Source organism: Ursus arctos, unplaced genomic scaffold (assembly GCF_023065955.2).
Source record: "Ursus arctos isolate Adak ecotype North America unplaced genomic scaffold, UrsArc2.0 scaffold_7, whole genome shotgun sequence".
Taxonomy (NCBI): Eukaryota; Metazoa; Chordata; class Mammalia; order Carnivora; family Ursidae; genus Ursus; species Ursus arctos.
This window is the reverse complement of record NW_026623089.1, coordinates 79,489,788-79,511,286: the sequence shown is the minus strand read 5'-3', so window position 1 is coordinate 79,511,286 and position 21,499 is coordinate 79,489,788. Positions and strand designations below refer to the sequence as shown.

General features: G+C 40.1%; 2 protein-coding genes across 11 annotated transcripts in view; one reads left to right on the top strand and one right to left on the bottom strand.

Annotated features, from left to right (window-relative positions):
* Positions 1-1,031, bottom strand: part of LOC113258951 (zinc finger protein 33B-like) — a 32,482-nt gene extending 31,451 nt beyond the window's left edge. The window contains exon 1 of one of the 4 annotated variants that reach the window (XM_048219172.2): positions 906-1,031. The gene's annotated coding sequence lies outside the window, so the exon portion shown is untranslated. The other 3 variants (XM_026504055.4, XM_044385991.3, XM_057308531.1) reach the window with 3 other exon arrangements.
* Positions 641-19,551, top strand: ZNF248 (zinc finger protein 248). Of its 7 annotated transcripts, XM_044385992.3 has the most exons (7): positions 641-745; positions 1,529-1,600; positions 2,315-2,416; positions 2,517-2,558; positions 12,247-12,373; positions 12,880-12,975; positions 15,170-19,551. In XM_044385992.3, exons 4-7 carry the CDS (start codon positions 2,544-2,546, stop codon positions 16,663-16,665), a joined length of 1,734 nt encoding a protein of 577 aa, XP_044241927.1. In that variant the 5' UTR covers positions 641-745; positions 1,529-1,600; positions 2,315-2,416; positions 2,517-2,543; the 3' UTR covers positions 16,666-19,551. The 7 variants fall into 7 exon arrangements, with proteins under 7 accessions (XP_044241927.1, XP_026359849.1, XP_026359852.1 ...); XM_026504064.4 differs by lacking the exon at positions 1,529-1,600; XM_026504067.4 differs by lacking the exon at positions 2,315-2,416.
* Positions 19,552-21,499: the final 1,948 nt, after the last annotated feature.

Here is a 21,499-nt window from a genome sequence, read left to right as displayed (position 1 = left end):
CTGAATAAACTCTAATTTAGTTAATAGAATTGCACCCGAGTTATTTTCTTAGTTTTGATAAAAGTACCATGGCTCTGTAAAATGTTAACATTGGGGAAAGTTGGGTGAAGTGTATATGGGAGGTTGCGGGAGATGACAGCGTGCTTTTCTCAAGTTTGGTAGACGAAGTTTTTTACACATCAACTTTTTTTTAGTATTGTTTAACCATGCTGGCCACAGATACCACATATGTAAATGAAATTCAAGCACAGCTTTCCTTCTCTCGGCTTGTGTCTAAAAGGCACACTGCTTTGATGCACAGGTCGAGGGGCAAGGACAGAAGCCTGACCCCAGGCAGCTGGAGTATCTCAGTAATCTCTCAACTCAGCAAAGTCGGCAGAAACTCTCCAGCTGATTTCTCAAGAAATGGGCATGGTGTACACAGGGGAAGAGAATCTTGCGAGAGCCACTGAACAATTTATGTGCCAGACATACGTCCTAAACGCCTCTAATCTTCACTAAAACCCTGTTAGCTCGGTACTGTTAGCTTACTTTTTACAACTTTGGGGTGAGGCATCCCTTCCTTAGAAGTAAAGGCACTTGCCAGGAGCGGAGTTCAGCTACCCTCCGCCGCCGCGCCGCGCCGCTCCCTCCCTCTGCGCATGTGCATCCCCGCCTTCTCCTCCCGGCTCGTCCTTCCCCGGTCTCCAGCCCCTCGTGGGAAACCTTTCCTGGCTTCCGGGTCCACGCGGCGAGGGAGCTACCGGTGAGCCCCAGGGGGTGGGGGCGTGGGCCGAGGGGTCCCTGCGCCGCTCGGGGGTCCTGCGGGGGCGGCGGTGGTAGGAGCCCCGCGGACACTGGAGGGACCCCCAGGCGTCTGCGGCGCCTGCGGAGTTGAAAGGACGGCGGGCGGGGGCGTCTCTTACTAAGGGACCAGGGTCCCGCGCGGCAACAAGGGCTCTCGGGCTCGCAGGGCCCGCAGGTGTCCAGCCCCAGCGTTAAGCTGGCTGCGCCGTCGCGCGGCCGCAGGTGGGGAGTGCGCGTGCGTGACGTGTGCGCTGGGCCCACGGGGAGGGGGGGTGGGGCTGGGAAGGAGTGAGTGCGCGTGCGCGACGTGCGTGCGCGCTTGGCGTTTTGACGTGTACGCGTGCGTCCTATGTGCGCCGGGCTTACTAGGAGGGGTGCGGTTGTAGGGGAACCAGGCAGGGCGTCTGATGTGAATGAATTGCTCTGACTGAAGAGTCGACCTGAGACTTCGTCTCCTTACTTGTAGAGTGTGGATGTCAGTAATACTTACCGCGTGGCATTGTTCTGAGCACTCAGATTTTGTTAGCTGCTATTGTATTTGTTTGTTACATATATAATACATGCGGCTGGAGCTTGGACAAGTCTCTGGGGCCTTCATTGCTCAGTTAACTAACTCATTTGTGCAATGGAAGAGGGAAGAGGCTGGACTAGCTAGCCACCAAGGCCCTTTCCTGGCTCTGACATTCCCCAGGTCCCCAGTTATTATTTATTATGTATTCATTTGTTATTTGTTATGTATAAGCATGGCAGTATCCTGAAGCCATCGAAGGCTGTGTGACGGTGGAAGGTCTGGGACAAATTTATGAAGAGCGAGGTGAGCTGGAGCTGAGAGGGGTGGGCACGCAGGCGACACAGGAAATGTCACTTCTTTGGAGAGTTTGTGAGGGCATGGTCGGGAATGAAAGGCTCACCAGCCATAACAAAGGCAATTCTGTCATCACCCCTCCCTGAACACCGCCTCCTCCCCTCATTTTCCGTTCACTATTTCCCATTGTTGATGGCATCTAGAAAGATGCTGAGGTTCCCACTCTCCTGGCCTTATAGACGCACGGGATGGTAGTGCAGGCAAGTTTTTTTTGAGGTTATCTGTTTTGGCCTTATTTGAAAAACGAAAAAAAAGATTTTAATTCTGAGAAGGTGACTGACCGAGATCATGCAGTTTGTTAGTGGCAGAACCATGGTTAAAAGTAAGGTCTGCAAATTCCCAGGCCACTGCCCATTTTGTCACTGTTAAGTCAAAGATAGTTTCTTATTAAAAGACCTTTTGAAAGTTGTAAGAAGGTTAGAACAAACATGAAACATTTTTTATCTTGCCTTAAACACCCCCATCTCTTTTTTTCAGAGGTTTCTTGGATAATCTGACCTCAAGGGGTTAATGGTGTTAAGAGGAAAACATTAACAATGTGGCTTGAGGTTTTTAATTTTTCCGTACCACATCAGTTCTGACAAATCCATAGTGTTTCCTCCTTTAGGTTACTGTTAAATGTTAAACTCATCTTCTCATGTTTTTAATTTTTCTGTGTCACAGAACCTAAATTGGTAATAAATCAATAAGAAACAAATGTTTACATTCACTCAGTGAAAAGTATCATGTCTAAGCTCAACATATATCGGAGCCACACATGGACACGTAAGTATCTTGTATGTGGAGCTGTGTAGGCAGGTAAATCCAGGAACTGCAAGGCAGGCCAAGTCTCTCCTAACTTCCTTCTCCCTTCCTTCTTCCTCAGCTCTCCCTCCTTCAGTAAGAGCGGAAAATGAACAGATCCCAGGTGAGCTTTTTGTTTATTTATTCCCACTTTGTTTTAAAATGGGTTTTCTAAAGTTTGTAAGGATTCATATTTTTAAAAAGAAAAAATAGAAATAGGCAAGAATTACTTGAAGGGAAATATGTTGAGAGTAGCAAATTCAAAGAGCAGTTGGCAGAATCAGATGCAGGACTCTTAATTTCACAGAATTGTGCAAGTTGTAAATTTTCCTCTGATTTTTCTAATAACAACACTGAAACTGCCTATAATCATTTCTGATAGACACAGCACTGTGCCAAAGATGCGTAGATGCTTTTCAGGGGACCAAACAAAGAGGTTTGAGTAGACAGCCCTCCATGGTCTTGCTTGATGCAGGAATAAGACTTTGAAGACCTGGCAGAATGGAGGGACCACACGTCCTCCAGATAACTCTCCTTAAGTGTTTGTGTCAGCTTGGTTGTGTTTCTAGCTTGAGTAGCAGACTGTTCTGGGTTTGGTCTCTGCATTTCTCATTTACATTTCAACCTCATGCATGCATTCTTGCTCCTTCACCACCACCACTCACCTGAATCAGTTCTGGAAAAGGCCACCATATTGTAGTCAAATCCAATTTTTGTCTTTGTCTTACTTGACCGTCCTGTGGCATAATCCTCAGTCTCTCTTGTCTCTGACACCTCCCTCCTAGCTCTCCTTTCTTAACTCTGATACATTCTCTTTCTGTTCCTCATGAAGTTGTCTTTCCCTTTTGCTCCAAATGTTGCCTCTCCTTGGGTATATTGCTTAACTGTCCTTGGCTCACTGCTTTTTTCAGTCTTTTTTCTTTTTTTTTTTTTTTTTAAGATTTTATTTATTTATCTGACAGAGAGAGACAGCCAGTGAGAGAGGGAACACAAGCAAGGGGAGTGGGAGAGGAAGAAGCAGGCTCCCAGCGGAAGAGCCTGACATGGGGCTCGATCCCAGAACGCTGGGATGACGCCCTGAGCCGGAGGCAGACGCCTAACGACCGCGCCACCCAGGCACCCCTTCAGTCTTTTCTCTTGACTGGCTTTGTCTCTCTCTCTTTTTTAATAAAATACTTTTGAATTAGTAATGTATTAATTAATTAATATAATTAGCCATTGTGTTGGCTAAAAAGTTAAGTGATGTTCCCTCTAGGACGGGTGACATTTATTTCTCATCTAAATTGAGACACTTCTGCCGAGAATGAAAGAGGTTCTGTAAAGTTATGATGGGACAACTGGCATATATTGGGACAGTCCCAGACAAACGGGACTGTATGGTCACCCTACTGTAGATACCCATCTTTCTTGTTTGTCCTACCAGTGTTTCTTTATTCAGTTAAAAGATACTCTTGTATGCCCCCTACTTTTATTTAGAAGGGACTCCATCATCCTTAGGGCTTTTCGAACTTCGATGCACCTGTACATCACTGGCATCTGCAAAAATTCGGATTTTGATTTAGTGGATCTGGTGGGGCCCTGGGTTTTGCATTTCTAAAAAGCTCCCAGGTGAAGCTGACTCTGCTGCTCCGGGCACCACACTTTGAGTAGCGAGTCTATACACGGTTTCCCATTCTTTCTTCGCTTTTTTTCCACTGTTTTCCGCCTATCTCAGACATCTTTCTGTAAACAGAACATGGATTGCTTCTTTTTTTGTTATAACTGCACAGTAATCCAAGCATGGACATTCCATAGTTTATTAAACTGGTTATTAGTTATGAACTATTTCAAACCTTTTGCTACTACAAACCATGTTCTAATGGATGACCTGGTACATACAGGTTTTTTCTATCAGATAAATTCCCAGAAGTGGGCTGCCAGGTCAAAGTGTGAATATAATTGATAAACTTGATCATTTGGGATTATGGTATCATTTTGTGTCACTCCCATTGACACCTCGTGAGTGCTTCTTTGTCTGCAGCTTCTTCCATAGAACACGTGGTTCAACTTTTGGAATTTTGGCAACGGATAGACTACAAAGTGGTATTTTATGAACTTTGTATCTGCAGTTTTCTTAACTGGGTGAGGTTAAATATTTTTTCATATATTTGAAAGATGTATTTACATTTCTGTGAACCCTCTGTTCATATCTTTTGCCCATTTTGCTCTTAAGTTTGTCTTTTTTTTTCTTTCTGTGACTAGCTCTTCTTCAGTGACTAGCTCTTTATATATAGGGATACTAATGCTTGTCTATTATATGGATTGCAAACTATTATGGTATGTAATTTTTCTTTTGATAATTGACCGTGGTGTTTTCTCCTCCATGCAGGTATTCTGTTTCAGGGTACCACATTTCACTTAGTTGTTTCCTTAGGCTCTCCTTGGCTGTGACAATTTCTCAGACTTTCCTTGTTTTTGATAACCTTGGCAGTTTGGAGGAGTACATTCAGGTGTTTTGTAGAACGTCCCTTAACTGGGAATTGTCTGCTGTTGTTTTCATGATTAGACTGAGGTTATGGGTTTCTTGGAGGAAGACCACAGAGATATAATGTCATTTGGTCACATCATGTCAAGGGTAAGCGCTCTCAACATGACTTATTATAGTGATGTATCACTGTTGATCACTTGGCTGAAGTAATGTGGTCACGAGTAGTGGCAAAGCTACTTTTTCTTTCCTCTGTTTTCACACTGTACTATTTGGAAGGAAGTGGGGAGTTACAGTATACCTCCTTCCTGCTGGAGCATCTACATAAATTATCAGGAATTCTGCACAGGAAATTTTTCTGTTCTCTCCTATTTACTAATCCATTTATTTATATCAGGATGAATTCATGGCTAGTTATTTTATATTTTGGTTATAGTATAGTGCTCCGTTGTTCCTTTTGTTGCTCAAGTTGTTCCAGGTTGGTTATTAAAAGCATCTTCTAGGGTTGGTTATTAAAAGCATCTTCTATTAAAAGCCTGGGCTGCTGAGTTGGTTGAGTGGCCAACTTTTGATTTTGGCTCAGGTTGTGATCTCAGGGTCCTGGGATTTTGAGCCCCACGTCAGGCTCTTTGCTGAGTGTGGAGCCTGCTTGAAATTCTCTCTCTGCCTCTGCTCCTCCACCCTGCTCACGCTCTCTCTCCATCTCCTTCTCTCTCAAAAATAATTAAATTCATCTTTTAAAAAGCACCTTCTGTTGGTTCCTGTGTCTTTTGACATACCCTGTTATTGTTTGAATACTTCTTCCTTTCTCCCTGGTAGTAGATTTTCCAGGTTTCCTGCTCTAGAATTAGCCTTTTTTTTTTTTTTTTTCCTAAATAGCTCTGGTTCTTTTCATTGGAGCATAGTATGAGAAACCAAGATTGGGGGACTAGGTGTGTTTGTTGCTACTGGTGTGTCATTGTTTGCAGACCCTCTCAGGTAACTGAACAAGGAAATATATGTGTATACTCACTCGTGTATATACAGTGTCTATAAATATTTCAGTATGTAACCATCTATATCTATATTAAGCTAAGTATTAGTTCACACTGTTGTCTCCTGTTGTAAACATTGCCACATGGAACATTCTAACCTTCTCTCCTTGCTTATCTGTAATCTCCCACTCTACAAAGAGAATCCGGCTAACATCATCTGGATTTCACTTATTTGATAGTTCAATTCCAGAATACACATACATGATTTCAGAGTTGTTAACCCATGGACTCTTGATTCTTCCAGTTTGGGGCCATTGCGAATTAAGGTACTAGAAATATTCACATGTAGGTTTTTAAGCAGACATAAATTTTCAAACATGTAGAGTGTGGAATTGCTGGCTCAGTTATGTACGTATGTATGTATGTTTAGCTTTGCAGAAATTGCCAAACTATTTTTACAAAGGTGCTGTATCAGTTTGTATTCCTACCAACTACGAATCAGAATCAGAATCTTTGTTGTTCTGATTGTGGACCTGAAATTGGTATCATCATTATTTTGGATTTAATCATTCTAATAAATGTGTCATGTTGTCTGCATTTTCCCACGAATAGATGATGTTGAGCACCTGTTCCTATATTTATTTGCTATCCTTATATGTTTGGTGAAATGTTTCTTCAGCTCTTTTGCCCTTTTTCAATTGGGTCATTTGTTTTCTTATTCTTGAGCTTTAAGAGTTCTTTGTATTTTTTAGATGCAAATCCTTTATTAGATACATGTGTTGTGAATAATTTCTCCCAGTCTGTGCCTTGTCCTTTCATTTTCTTAGAAATGTCTTTCACAGAGCAGATGATTTTATTTTTAGTATTATACCCTCTAGATCCATCCATGTTGTTGCAGTTATTAAGATTTCATTCTTTGGCTGAGTAATATTCCATTGTATATATAAACCACATCTTCTTTATCCCTTCATCTATCGATGGACTCTTCCATATCTTGCCTACTGTAAATAGTGCTGCTATTCTTTGTTCTGTATTTTCTTCTAGAAGGTTTAAAGTTTTGCGTTTTACATTTAGATCTCTGATTCATTTTTAGTTAATACTTGTGTAAAGTCTGTGGCTAGGTTCATTTCTTTTGCATGAGTGTCCAGTTGTTCAAGCACCATTTGTTGAAAGACTGTCTTTCTCTTTTTATTGCCTTTGTGCCTTTGTCAAAACATTTGACTTTATTTTGGTAGACTATTCCTGGACCTTCTATTCTGTTCTGTTGGTCTATGTGTCTCTTTCAGCACTATCACACTATCTTGGTTATTGGTAGCTTTATAGTAAGTCTCAAGATCAGGCAATGTGAATTCTCATTTTTCTTCCACATTGTGTTGGCGATTCTAGATCCTTTTCTATATAAACTTCAGAATCATTTTGTCAATATCTGCAAAATAGCTGGGGGATTTTATTTGGATTGCATTGAATTTATAGATTAAGTTGGAAAGAATTGACATCTTAGGCATTTTGAGTCTTCCTATTGATGAATTTGGAATCTCTCTCCATTTATTCAGATCTGTGATTTCTTCCATCAGTTGTTTTGTTTTTCTGTATATACATATTGTGTTAGACTTTGTACTTGAGTACCTTTTTGGGGGGTGCTATTGTAAATATTTTTTTTCATTTGAAAATTTGGAATTCTAATTCTTTATTCAGATATAGGAAAACAGTTGACTTTTTTATGTTGATCTTGAATCCTGTGATGTTTTGATATTTCCTTTTACTTCTAGTAGATTTTTTTCTTTCTTTTTGTAAGTTACTTGAGATTTTTTATAGAGACAATAATATTGACTTCAAATAAAGAGAGTTTTGTTTTTCCTTCTCAGTGATACACCCCAGTTGTCTCATCCCCTCTTCCCACCCACCTTCCCTCTGGTAATCACCAGTTTGTTCTCTATATTTGGGAGTCTCTTTTTTTGTCTCTTTTTTGCTTTGTTTTGTTTCTTAAATTGCACATGAGTGAAATCATATGCTATTTGTCTTTCTTTGTCTGACTTATTTCACTTAGTATTATACCCTCTAGATCCATCCATGTTGTTGCAGTTATTAAGATTTCATTCTTTGGCTGAGTAATATTCCATTGTATATATAAACCACATCTTCTTTATCCCTTCATCTATCGATGGACTCTTCCGTATCTTGCCTACTGTAAATAGTGCTGCAATAAACATATCTTTTCCAATCAGTGGTTTCATTTTCTTTGGGAAAATACCCAGTAGTGGAATTACTAGATCATAGGATAGTTCTATTTTTAATTTTTTGAGGGAACTCCACACAGTTTTCCATAATGGCTGAACCAGTTTTCATCCCCACTATCAGTACACAAGTGTTCCTTTTTCTTCACATTATCACCAACTCTTGTAATTTCTTTTTTTTTTTTTTTTTATTCTAACCATCCTGATACGTGTGAGGTGATATCTCATTGTGGTTTTGATTTGAGTTTCTCTGGTGATTAGTGATGTTGAGCATTTCTTCATGTGTCTCTTGGTCTTCTGTTCGTCTTCTTTGGAAAAATGTTTATTCAGGTCCTTTGCCCAGTTTTTAATCAGCTTATTTGGGGTTTTTTGGTGTTGTGTAAGTTATATATTTTGGATATCAGATCCTTAACGCATATATCATTTGCAAATATCTTCTTCCATTAGTAGGTTGTCCTTTTGTTTTATTGATGGTTACCTTTGCTGTGCAGAGCTTTTTGTTTTGGTGTAGTCCCAATAGTTTAATTTTGCTTTTATTTCCCTTGTCTTGGGAGACATATCTAGAAAGAAGTTGCTATGGCTGATGTCAAAGAAGTTACTTCCTCTGTGCTTTTCTAGGATTTTTATGGTTTCAGGTCTCACATTTAGGTCTTTAATCCATTTTGAGTTTATTTTTGTGTATGGTGTAAGAAAGAGGTCTGGTTTCATTCTTTTACATGTAGCTGGCTGTCCAGTTTTCCCAACACCATTTGTTGAAGAGACTCTCTTTTTCTGTTGGATATTCTTGCCTTCTTTGTTGAAAATTAGCTGACCATATTAACTGTTGGTCTATTTCTGTTCTCTCTGTTCTGTTCTACTCTGAATAGCCAGAGCAATCTTAGGAAAGAAAAACAAAGTTGGATTTGTTTCACAAATTGATCACAGTCCCAGATTTCCAGCTATACTACAAAGCTATAGCAATCAAAACAGTATGGTACCGGCCCAAAAATAGACGCATAGATCAATGAAACAGGATAGAGAGCCAGTCATTTATGTTTTATTTCTGGTTTTGGGTTGGTTTGGTTTGGTTTTGGTCTTCCTGCACTAGCTAGGACTTCTAGTACAGAGTTGAATAGGAGTATTGAGGTAAGACATCCTTGCCCTATTCCTGCTCTTTAGGGGAAAAGTGTCCCAGTCTCTTAACATTAAATGTGATGTCAGCTGTAAGGTTTTTATGGATGGTCTTTATCAAGCTAAGAACATTCCCCCTATTCCTAGTTCACTGAGAATTTTCATAATGAATGGCTGTTAGATTTTGTCAGATGCTTTTTTCCCATCAATTGATTTGATCATGTAATTTTTCTTCTTTGGCTTATTGATGTGCTGCATTGTATTGATTGATTTTTTTTTTAATATTGACCTGGCCTTCCATACCTGGAATAAATTCCACTTGGTTATGGTTTATAATGTGTTGTATACATTGCCAGATTTGATTTGCCAGTATTTGGGGATTTTTGTATGTATGCTAATGGGAGGTACTGGTCTTTAGTTTCTCATGTCTTTATCTAGTTTTGGTATCAGGGTAATGTTGACCTTATAATATGAGTTTGGAAGTGTTATTTACTGGAGGAGATTGTGGAAAATTAGTATTTTTTCCTTAAATGTTTAGTAGAATTCACCAGTGACACTGTTTGGGCTTAGTACTTTCTATTTTGGAAGTGATTTAATTAGTAATTCAGTTGTTTGTTTGTTTGTTTGTTTAACAGGTATAGATCTGTTCAGGTTATCTATTTCTCCTTGTGTGAATTGGTGGCTGTGTCTTTTTTTTTAAATTTTATTTATTTATTTTTATTTATTTATTTTTGATGTAAAGTTCGATGATTCATTAGTTGTGTATAACACCCAGTGCACCATGTGATACGTACCCTCCTTACTACCCATCACCAGCCTATCCCATTCCCCCACCCCCCTCCCCTCTGAAGCCCTCAGTTTGTTTCTCAGAGTCCATAGTCTCTCATGCTTCATTCCCCCTTCTGTGTCTTTTAAGGAATTTATCCATTTCATTTAAGTTAATTTTTCAGGAATAAAATTGTTTGTAGTATTCTCTTATTATTTTAGTGTTCATAGGATCGGTAGTGTTGACCTATCATTTCTGAGATTCACAGTTTGTTTCTTTTCTCTTTTTTCTTGGTTAGGTTTCTGGAAGTTTATTAATTTATTGATGTTTTCAAAGAAGTGGCTGTTGGTTTCATTAATTTTCTTTTTTTCACGTTTTCAATTTCATTGGTTTATTCTAATATTTCCTTTATTTTGCTTCCTTTTGGCTTAATTTACTTTTCTTCTGTAGTGTGTTAAGATGGAAACTTAGGTTACTGATTTAAAATTTTTCTTTTCTAATATATACACTTGCTATAAATTTCTATGTACTGCTTTCAATTCATCCCACAAATTTTGATGAGTGGCATTTTTATTTTTATTTCATGTACAATATTTAAAACTTTCTTTCGAGTTCTCTTTGAACTACAGGTTATTTATAAGTGTGTTGTTTAATTTTTTAGTGTTCGAGTGATTTTCCAGCTCTCTCTTTACTGATTTCTTTTCCATTGTATTCAGAGAATGTATTTTGTATGATAGCTATTGTTTTAAATTTGTTAAGGTGTGTTTTATGGCCAAGACTATGGTCTCTCATGGTGAATGTTACGTATGAGCTAGAATAGAATGATAAAATGTGTGTTTTATTGTTTTGGATGGAGTATTTTGTAACTATCATTTAGATCATGTTGATGGGTAGTGCGGTTCAGGTCATCTGTATACTTACTGATTTTCTAACTCCTTGAACTCTCAGTATTGACAGAGGGGTGTTGAAGCCTCCCAACTATGATTATAAATTTGTGTATTTCTCCTTTCAGTTCTATCAGTTTTGGGGGTATGTATTTTGGTACCCTTCTGTTAGACACATACATGTTTTGATACTCTTGTTAGATTTATATATGTTTTCCCTAATAGGATTTTGAACCCACTTAATGAGTTCTTAATTCCAGTGTTGTATTTCTCAGCTCTAGAATGCCCATTTTATCTCTGTATGTATGTGCATGTATATGTGTCTGTATACGCATCTATCATAGGTCCCCAAGACCATCCCCAGGCTCAGTGACTTCCTAGGGTGAGTCTGCAGGTGGTTCTACTTATGGCTGTGACTTATTAAAATGCAAGGATATAAAGCAGAATCAACAAGGGGAAAAGGCGCACACAGAGCATAGTTGAGAGGAAACCAGGAGCAAACTTCTAAGAGTCTTCTCCCAAATCTAGCAATGAGATTGACAATAAATGTGAAATATCTGCCAGGGAAGCTTAGCAGACGGTGCTCAGTGTTTTTAATCGGGAGTTGATCGCATTGGTCTTCTCTGCTTGGCGCAGAAACTTCCGGACTTAGAAGGAATGTATGTGTGCAGCATAAACCATATTGCTTACACAAACAGTTTAGGCTCAGTGAACCATTCTTATTAGGGAATTTAAGTTCCCAGATGCCAGCCAAGGGATACCCTCATAGCAGCAGACCTTTCAAAGGAGGGCAGTCTCAGGCCTGCTCTAGTAATTCTGTTCTGTACAGTACACACCATATATCCATTGAACTCCCACTTATTTTGTTCGTATTTTCCTCTGTTATATTGAACATATTAATCACAATCCATTTTGAAGTTCCTGTTTATTATTTCTGGTATCTGGGTCCCCTTCTGGTCTGCTTTGTCTGTTTTATTGTCTATTTTTTTCTATCATATAAATGATAATATTAAAGAACTATCTTTTTCTTGGTCTGCTTTCCTTCCCAGTCTACTGTGTGCATACTGCTAGCTCCTGCAGTGTATAATTTAATAAATGTTATTGTATGTATCTCCTCATTAGATCATAAGCACTTTGAGAATAGGAATGGTGTGTGTTTGTTTTCATCAGTAGTATTTGCAGCAAGGGGAACACTTTGAGGCCTTTAGTGGAAATGCTGTTTGTACAAGATATTTCTTTTATCCTACAAAGTAAATAGCACAAAAGAAGGCATCCTGTGTATCAGTTTTTAGCAAACTCTAAAGAGATTAGCTCTTTTAAAATTCTTCCACGTCATATAGTTCTGACAGCTTCATATAGAAAAGGAATATACTATTACAGGAACAAGTGTCATTCAAAGATGTATGTGTGGACTTCACTCAGGAAGAGTGGTATCTGCTGGATCCTGCTCAGAAGATACTATACAGAGATGTGATTCTAGAAAATTACAGCCATTTTGTCTCAGTAGGTAAGAATCTTTTTTTTCCTTGTGACTACCAGTAGCATGCGTTTCTAGTTGTTGAAACATATGAACTGCCTGTGGAATTTTGATTGACACTTGAGATTCAAGGCCCTAAGATGACCAGTCTCTTTGTCCACCATAAACAATGCTGTGTTCTTTTTTTTTTTTTTTTAAGATTTTATTTATTTATTTGACAGAGATAGAGACAGCCAGCGAGAGAGGGAACACAAGCAGGGGGAGTGGGAGAGAAAGAAGCAGGCTCATAGCAGAAGAGCCTGATGTGGGGCTTGATCCCATAACGCCGGGATCACACCCTGAGCCGAAGGCAGACGCTTAACCGCTGTGCCACCCAGGCGCCCCCAATGCTGTGTTCTTAACCTGCTCAGGCATTGGTTCATTTGGGCATCTCCCTTGGGCAACTTCTGAAGCTGTACCTTTCTTCCCCATCATTTTTTCAGAGTCCCTGAAGCCAGGCTATTTAGCCATCATCTTGTATTATTTTTGCTCAACAGGATATTGCATTACTAAGCCAGAAGTGGTCTTCAAGATAGAACAAGGAGAAGAGCCCTGGATATTAGAGGCAGGATTCCCAAGCCACTGCAACCAAGGTGAGTTAGTGACTGCACAGGCAGGTGGAAGACAAGGGAATGAGGTCTTAGGCCATTGGTTTAGGGTTTATTGCTTGTGAAATATTCTTCAGAAATTTCTTTTTTTAATTTTAGACCTTTGGAAGTGACTAGGGACAGTTGGCCCACATCCCTCCATTACCTTAATCACACTCCTCCACATGTAACTTTCTTGCATAAATGCTTTCCTTTGTCCTTTGATATTTTAGAGTGATTTACCAATACATATAATGCAGACTCAGTTGACATCATCTTAGGTAATTTTTCGTAGTTAATTTATCTTTTAAAATTGTTTGCCTTCCCTCTATTCTCTTTGGACACCTTTTGTTACCTGGTATGTATTCATGCTATACTTGAGATATTCATTTAACAAATATATGTTGGACACTCACTACAACCCAGTTACGTTTTTAGGTAATTAAGAGATTAACATCCCTTTTATCATGGAGCGTGTATTACAGTGAGGGACAAGAAGCATGTTTGTGTGTGTGTGTGTGCACATACACAAGTGTATGCGTGTGAATGTGTACATACAGTATTTGTTGTGGTAAGCACTGTGGAGAGAGTTAAAGCAGTGGGGAGGGGGTGGAGAATGATGGCATGTGCTAATGGGTAAGGAAGTCAGAGAAAACCTGTTTGATGAGGTCCATAGGAGGGATGAGGCCCTAGTAAAGTGAAAGTGCGAGCTCTTCCAGGCAGGTGCCAAACTTCTCAGCTGTGTTCTTAGTGTTTGAAAAATGTCAAGGGGGCTGTTGTGGCTAGAGTTGAGTACGTGTGAGGGAGAGTGATAGGAGGTGATGTCATAAGAAATAGCATGGACAATGGTAATTATGTTGAGTGATGTGAGAAATCCTTGGGGTTTTTTTTTGGTTTTTTGAGTAAATATAAGTGAGATTAAATCATCAGATCTGATTTACAGTGTATGCAGTAAATACAATCTGGTGGTTAGGTGGTGCTTGGGCACGAGCAAGGAAGGAATACCATTTAGGAGACTACTGTGTATTCCAGAGGAGAGCGGATAGTGGCTTAGGTGATGTTGGGAGGGCTGAGGAGTTGTAGGTTTGTACATATATCTTGACGATGAGGCCAACAAGATTTGCTGTTGGGTTGATAGTGTGGAAGAGAGACAGGAGTCCAGCATGACTCAACTGATAGGTCTTAAGCAACTGGGTAAATCAGGGTGCCATTTACTGAGGGGAAATTAGATTATAGGGGACTTATGACATACCTAAACTTGGACACGAGAAGCTGGAGAGAACTGCTAGAACCCAGTCTGTGTGTTGAATAAGATGTTGGTTCTATGTGAGTGTGGTGCACGTGGCTGAGGCCAGAGCCAGAAGTGCCCACATGAGAGGCGTCAGCTGTGGGTGTGGTAAAGGCACGGGGCTGGGTGAGAGCTTCTAGATGGGAGGTTGGTGGACTCTTATGTAAAGACAGTAGCACATATTTTAGGTTTGGTGAGTCACATGTGGTCCGGGTGGCTGCTCCTCCTCTTTCCTGATTCTGTTTTTCCCTCTCCTCCCCTTTCTTCTTCCTCCTCACTCCTCCCTACTGTCTCTGCTATCTTTTCCCTCTAAAAATGTAAAAAACACTCATAGTTCAAGGACCCTTGCTCAGCAGTCTTAGTGTGCAGACTCCTTTTCTAGAGAGTGGTTGCTTGCACATGAGAGCAGTGGTCCTAGAACAATTCCACTTTTACAAGATGTGAAAATCCATTCAATCTCATCATGAGAGGAGCTTGGGGAGAAACAGTCTAAGCGAGGTGAAAACGAGATGAAAACATCCTACCGTCCTATTACTACCTTAAATGGCACCATCTCTTAATTCAGTGTTCAGTGTCTCTGTCCCGCTCACCCCATTCTCTGAGCTTCCCTGAATCAGCCACTCCCAGCTCCCTGTGCTTTGAATTTGCACCCTTTTCTGTCCAGTTTTGAAGGTTTTATATTTAAAATGTTAAATGTCCTTGCCAGTTTCCATTCCCAGTTTCCACTGCAGCATGTGTTTACTTTCCGCTGAGACCAGGAGGATAAAGGAAACGTATGCTTGGATGTAGTTCACGCCAGGAAACTGAGCCTAAAACAAAAGAATCGACTACATGAAAGGGCGTTTGTGTGAGTTCAGTCCCATTAGACGTGTACTAGTATTCATAAGATGTGGTTATTTTTCTCATTTCTAGAAGACTGGAAAGTTGATGACCTGATAGACAGCAGCCAGGACAATGAAGATGAACATTTTTGGCAACTTGCTTTCACCGCCAACAAAACATTAAATATAGATAGCGGTGATAGAGTAACAAAAGCTTTCAATCTGGGCACAGATTCTGTTCCTTCAAGAAATTTTCCATATAAGATATGTGACTCGTGTGAGATGAGTTTGAAAAATATTTCAGGCTTAATTATTAGTAGAAAGAGCTATTCTGGAAAGAAGCCTGATGAGTTTAATGTGTACGAGAAATTGCTCCTTGATATTAAGCATGAAAAAACTCCAGGAGGGAAATCTTACAAATATAATCAGAAAAGGAATGTGCTCAATCATAGCCACAATCTCAGTCAGCCAATTTTTGACCAGCCTTCTGAGTATAATGAAAATGGACAAGCCTTCTGTGAGGAAGCAGCCTTTTTCACAAACAAGAAAATTCAGATAGGAGAGACGCTCTGTAAATATAATGCATGTGGAAGAACCTTCATCCACAGTTTAGAACTCAGTTTATCTCAGAGAACTCATTTGGAAATGGAGCCATATGAATGCAATATTTGTGGGAAGTCCTTCTATACAGATTTAAGATTGGGACATCAGAGAACTCTTATAGGAGAGACTCCTTATGAATACAATGCATATGGGCAAACCTTCTGTGATAACTCAACTTTCATTATCCATCAGGGAACCTATGCAAGAAAGATTCCCCACGAATACAAAGTGGGTCCTAAAACGTGGGAAAAGTCAACTCTCTTTAAACATCAGATAGTACACATGGGCAAAAAACCTTATGAGCACAATGAAAATGGAAGTAACTTCACCAAGAAGTCACATCTCACCCAACTTCGAAGAGGTCACTCAGGAGAAAAAACCTTTGAATGTGGTGAATGTGGGAAAACATTCTGGGAGAAGTCAAACCTCACTCAACATCAAAGAACACACACAGGAGAGAAACCGTATGAATGTACCGAATGTGGGAAATCCTTTTGTCAGAAACCACACCTTACGAACCATCAGCGAACACATACGGGAGAAAAACCCTATGAATGTAAGCAATGTGGAAAAACGTTCTGTGTAAAGTCAAACCTCACAGAACATCAGAGAACACACACAGGGGAGAAACCGTACGAATGTAATACATGTGGGAAATCCTTCTGCCACAGGTCAGCCCTAACTGTCCATCAGAGAACACACACAGGAGAGAAACCCTTTATGTGTAATGAATGTGGGAAGTCCTTCTGTGTGAAGTCAAACCTCATTGTACATCAACGAACTCACACAGGGGAGAAACCCTATAAATGTAACGAGTGTGGGAAAACCTTCTGTGAAAAATCAGCTCTCACTAAACATCAGAGAACTCACACAGGGGAGAAGCCCTATGAGTGTGATGGATGTGGGAAGACCTTCAGTCAGAGGTCGGTACTCACAAAACATCAGAGAATTCACACAAGGGTGAAAGCTCTTTCAACATCCTGATGTCCAGAAGCCTTTACCCGCCCTTTCACATTCTTACACCATTTTAAAAAATGAGACGATTGAAGCCCAAAGAATGCCTCATGTTATTAGAAAGTGATGTCTTGTCATACTTCAAATAATTAATACTAGCACAAAACCTTACTGATATTTTGAGTACATGAAAGCTCTCAAGAAAAACTGAAACTTTTCATCAGAAAATTTATATTGAGGGGAAGTTTGTTCACTTAAGGAATGTGGTAGAAATCTTTGTCTAGAATTTATGTTGTGTCATATTCCAGATGTGATACCAAATTTTTTGTAAATATAGTGGATGGTATTCATTCATATCCATATTCACAATGGAATCTGAAGCTTAAAAAAAGATGAATCACAACAACATTAAACATTTCTGAAGAGTCCCTGATGTTTGCAGGCCAGATGTGGGTATAATAATATAGCGGAAATTAGAGGTATGCTTAATTTGCATATTGGAGTCCAACAACTTGTGAGGAGACAATATTCCCTAATTAAATAACTACTATGGTCTATACTAGTATCTCCCACACTAAATACCACCAGTGTCTTTATGGATTGACATAATTATATATGTATATATATGTAAATATATTTATACACACATACCCACACGTATGCAGTGGTGTGTTAGAGTAAGCTCATGCTGGCTTGCAACTGCCGATGGTTAAATTTTCAGGAATTTAGTGAGCCAGTACTTAAACATAGTCATTATTTAAAAATTAAATTATATTAAAAACAAAGGTAATAAATACTCAGCACTCATCACTTCCTAATTATAACATTTTGCTCTTTGTTCTTTAGGTCACTTACATTATTGAGTTGCATGGTAAAAATATGTCTAATGTGCTTCTGCACATCTCTTCCCACCTCTGCACTCAGTGTCGTCCCATAGGTGGCTTGGCTTTAGTGGGAGCATTTATGCCCTGGAAATTGGCAAACTCTACAAACGGGGGTTTTATTTTCTCAGCGAACCTGTTGTCAAATACTTCCCAGCACACCATTGTGTATATATGAAAATATATCTGGACAATTTAAAGTACAAACAACATACCCCTCTCCCATATCCTGACATAAATAAATGACTATGGCCATTATTGCTGAACTGCCTCATAATAAAGAAGCCCAAATTTGTTTTTGTGAGGTTTTTTAACTACCTCTGCATCCAGTCTTACTTGTAAATACTACCTGAGTCTCTTTGTCGTTTGGCCAGTATACGTTATTTTACAACCACATCACCAACTTTCCCTCTGACGTTGCTGGCAAATAGGAATCAGTATGGCCGTTGTTACTGATCTACTACTACTTCCCAAAGAAGCCAAATGATATTTTTCTGAGGTTTTTCAGCTGCCTCTGGGCCAGTCTATAATGGTGTAAGTGCTGTTAATAACAGTGGGATTTACATGAATTTTTCAAAGGTTAACATCATTTATGAACAGGAATACCCATTGCACTCCACAAATAAAAAGCGATGGTATGTACTCGAATGCCACTTTCTTACTCTTAGTATTTCATTATTGTATCTATTTAGGCATGATCTGTATGTGACCCAGGAACTCTGTATTTGTATTTAAAATAATAAGGTGTCATACACTGTCCCTGCCTCCTTTGTCCTACTGTTTTCCCACACCTCCTTGGAACACACTGATCAGCAGTTCCAAGAGACACTGCACACCCACTACCCTGCTTCTTACGTGCTGGGCTCTGTTTTATCTCTGTTCATTCTTCCCCCAGATGATTTAGGAGTAAATCCAGAGTAATCTAAGTTAATCGTGGAGATGCTATTCTAATGATTTTGTTGAGGTGTTTGGGAAATATTCTGCGGTACTTCTGGGAAACATCTCAGTGATAAACTATTGTCATGACGTGAGAAGACACAAGGAGAGATTGTCTCTCTTATGCTGGACTTTTTCCTGTTTGTATGTTATACCAAATTATAGCTCGTGGTCCTGAAGGGCAATATCCTGAAGATAACAGTAGACAAAATGGGAAAAGCCTGGTTCAGAGGCGATGTCATTGAGCTGCACAGCTCCATCTGGACCTGTTCTCGGCTAGGACTTTCTGTTACTGCGATAATAGTGGTTGCTTATCTGTTACTTCTAGCTGAAGGCATTCCAGCTGGTACAGATGAGTACTTAGTTCTAAGTGTTCATGTTCTATACAGTGATTTGGGGGAAGAATGATTTCTTTTGACAAGTTAATACGTGGATAGCTATTTGTATCAGCCCTGCTTCTAATGACAAACAGAACTCTACCCCCACCAAGAGGATTGTAATGGTAGACGTAGTACAGTGGTGTGGGCCAGAAACAAGGGATACCGAAGCACCTAGAGACTAGCATCACCCAGAAGCCATGACCATTCTAAGTTGTAAAGGGGCAAAGGATGGAAACTAGTGTCACCAAAGCCCAGTGGGAGCTGCTCTCATGGAGGAGAAACCATCTCCTAGGAGATACTGTCCCTACCAGAATTGTGGCACCGAATTGCTGGTGGAGAACCCAACCAGATGCGATCGGCAGGTTAGCCCAGGTGGGCACAGAGAAAGTGGAGAGAAGGTCTGGGTGGAGCCAATGGATTCTAAGCAACACGGTATTTTTTTATTTCTGTAAATTCCTATGTAAAGTCTCAGTAATAGAAATAAACTTATTCTACTAGTTGAAAGCTAACTATTTCTACTTCATTGTGCTTTTGTATCGCCATAAGTAGATTCCTTTTGGAACTGAGCACTGTGGCAGGTATGTCTCTGTTGACATGCATGAAGCAGACATTATGTTAAATGACATTATTCATATATCTTTCTGTGGTGTTTCTTGTTATATGTGTTATGAGAAAAGCAGCTCTGTATTCTTCCAAATAAACAGCCAGTTGTCCCTGCATTGTTTGATTAATTTACCCTTTTCCTTGTCCGCTTGATAGGGCATTTTTAGCATGTACTTAAATATTATGTGTAGCTGCTGTTGCTTTTTCTCTGCTCAAGGCAACTTTTCTACATTCTTGCTGTAACATAGCCCATCCTTGTGAACACAAGAGTTGACATTTATGCCAGATGATACCATCTCTTCCTGGCCCCGTGTTTGTAATGATCCAGGAATGGTCATTTGTTACAAAATAGGCCAGTGATAACTTATTCTAGAATATTTTTCACAAGTCACTATAACCAGATAATTTGTGTCCTTGTTGCTGCCAGAGGTCATATCAAGAAAATATGTCTGCAAGGGAGAAGATGATGGGGATAAGTGCTGTAAAGTAAAATGAGAGTAGGGGAAGTTGTCAGGAAGATGTTTGATTCTACGAAGCATGGAGAGGGAATGACCTCACTGGGAAGGGTACAGTGGAGGGAGTTAGCCATTTGGTTATCTGGAGAGAGTGCGTGTGTGTGTGTGTGTGTGTGTGTGTGTAATACATGTACATGTATAACCAACAGTTTTACATACCTATGATTTTGTTTCCTGAAACAACATCCTAATTACCTGTACTATACTTTGATGTTTTATTTTGTATTGTACCACATTCTGTTAAAAGAAATGCTTGTTCCCATATACTAAACTGATTTCACAGCCAATGAATGGGTCATCTCCCAGAGCTTGAAAACCTATGCTCAGGTGCAAAATCAGAAAAGGAATGACTGGGTCACAGGGATGGCTTTCTGAAATGGCTAAGCAATTTATGTTCCCAGTGCCTGGAAACTGTTTCCTGGTTAACTCCCTAGAACCTGACTTTTGGGAATTAGGCCCGTTTTCTATGTGGGAGTTGGCCTTCCCTTTCCCAGTGTGTTCTGTCACTTCACATACAGCCTATACTGGCACGGAAAGGTAGAGCCAGAGCCTCTGGAAAGGTTCAACCCCTGGGCATCCTAGATGCCCTCAACCACCCTGCTTGTTGCCCCCAGTAGGCAACTGCAGTTTGTAGCTGCCCTTGCCCTACACCTTTGACCTTCATGTTTGTGGAGAAGGCTTAGCCTTCCTGATTTAGCCTTAGCCTGATTCCTTTTATTTCTACGGAATCTTGTGCCACTGAGTTGACGGGACACTGTGTAATCTCCGCCTCCTCCCTCTTCCCCACCTGCCTCTTCTTTCAGACTCTGCACATCCCCAGGCTTCTCTTTCAGATGAGGAACTGGTATCTCCTCTTAGACACCACTTTTTAAGAGCAAGGTCACGTCAGATACTTGGGGAGTTGGAAAGTGATGCTTGCTATCTTGCCCGCTGCACGTCTGGAGTCCATAGTTTGGGATGATTGATCCTCTCTGGTTCAGTTTCCTCATATACAAAGTGGGAATAGTTATCCCTGTCTCAAAGAGCAGGCCTTAATTTCAGCTTACTTGTAGTCACACACAGGCAAAAAATTCTCTCTTGTCTAACCCCCCAAAAGAAGTTCACTTCCTCAAAGAGCAGCAGGGGAGTTTAGGACTACCTGAACTCCAGCCCCTAGTGAAGGCATGTCCTGCTCTGTTGGGTCTCCAGCCACATTCTTTAAACTAGAAAAGGAACTTGGAGAAGCATGGCAACCATGACTAGTGCCCAGGAGCTGGTGGGACTTCCTTAGCCTTCCCAGGACTGGGTGCTCCTGTGCTGATGGTCTATACTAGCTGCCCATGTTAGGGGAAGAGGGTATTAACGATTCTTCGGAATGTAACAGAGTTATCGTCTTCTCCCCCGCCTCTCAATAATTGCCTCTCTAAAATAACTATTGGTTTTTAGTTCAGCATGCATCCTAGGCCTTTTTCCATGCATTTTAATCCATATTTGTTTACCTACAGAGAATTTATAATGGACCAGACTCTTACGGGCATTTGACTTTGGCAAATCAGAAATACTGTCAGAA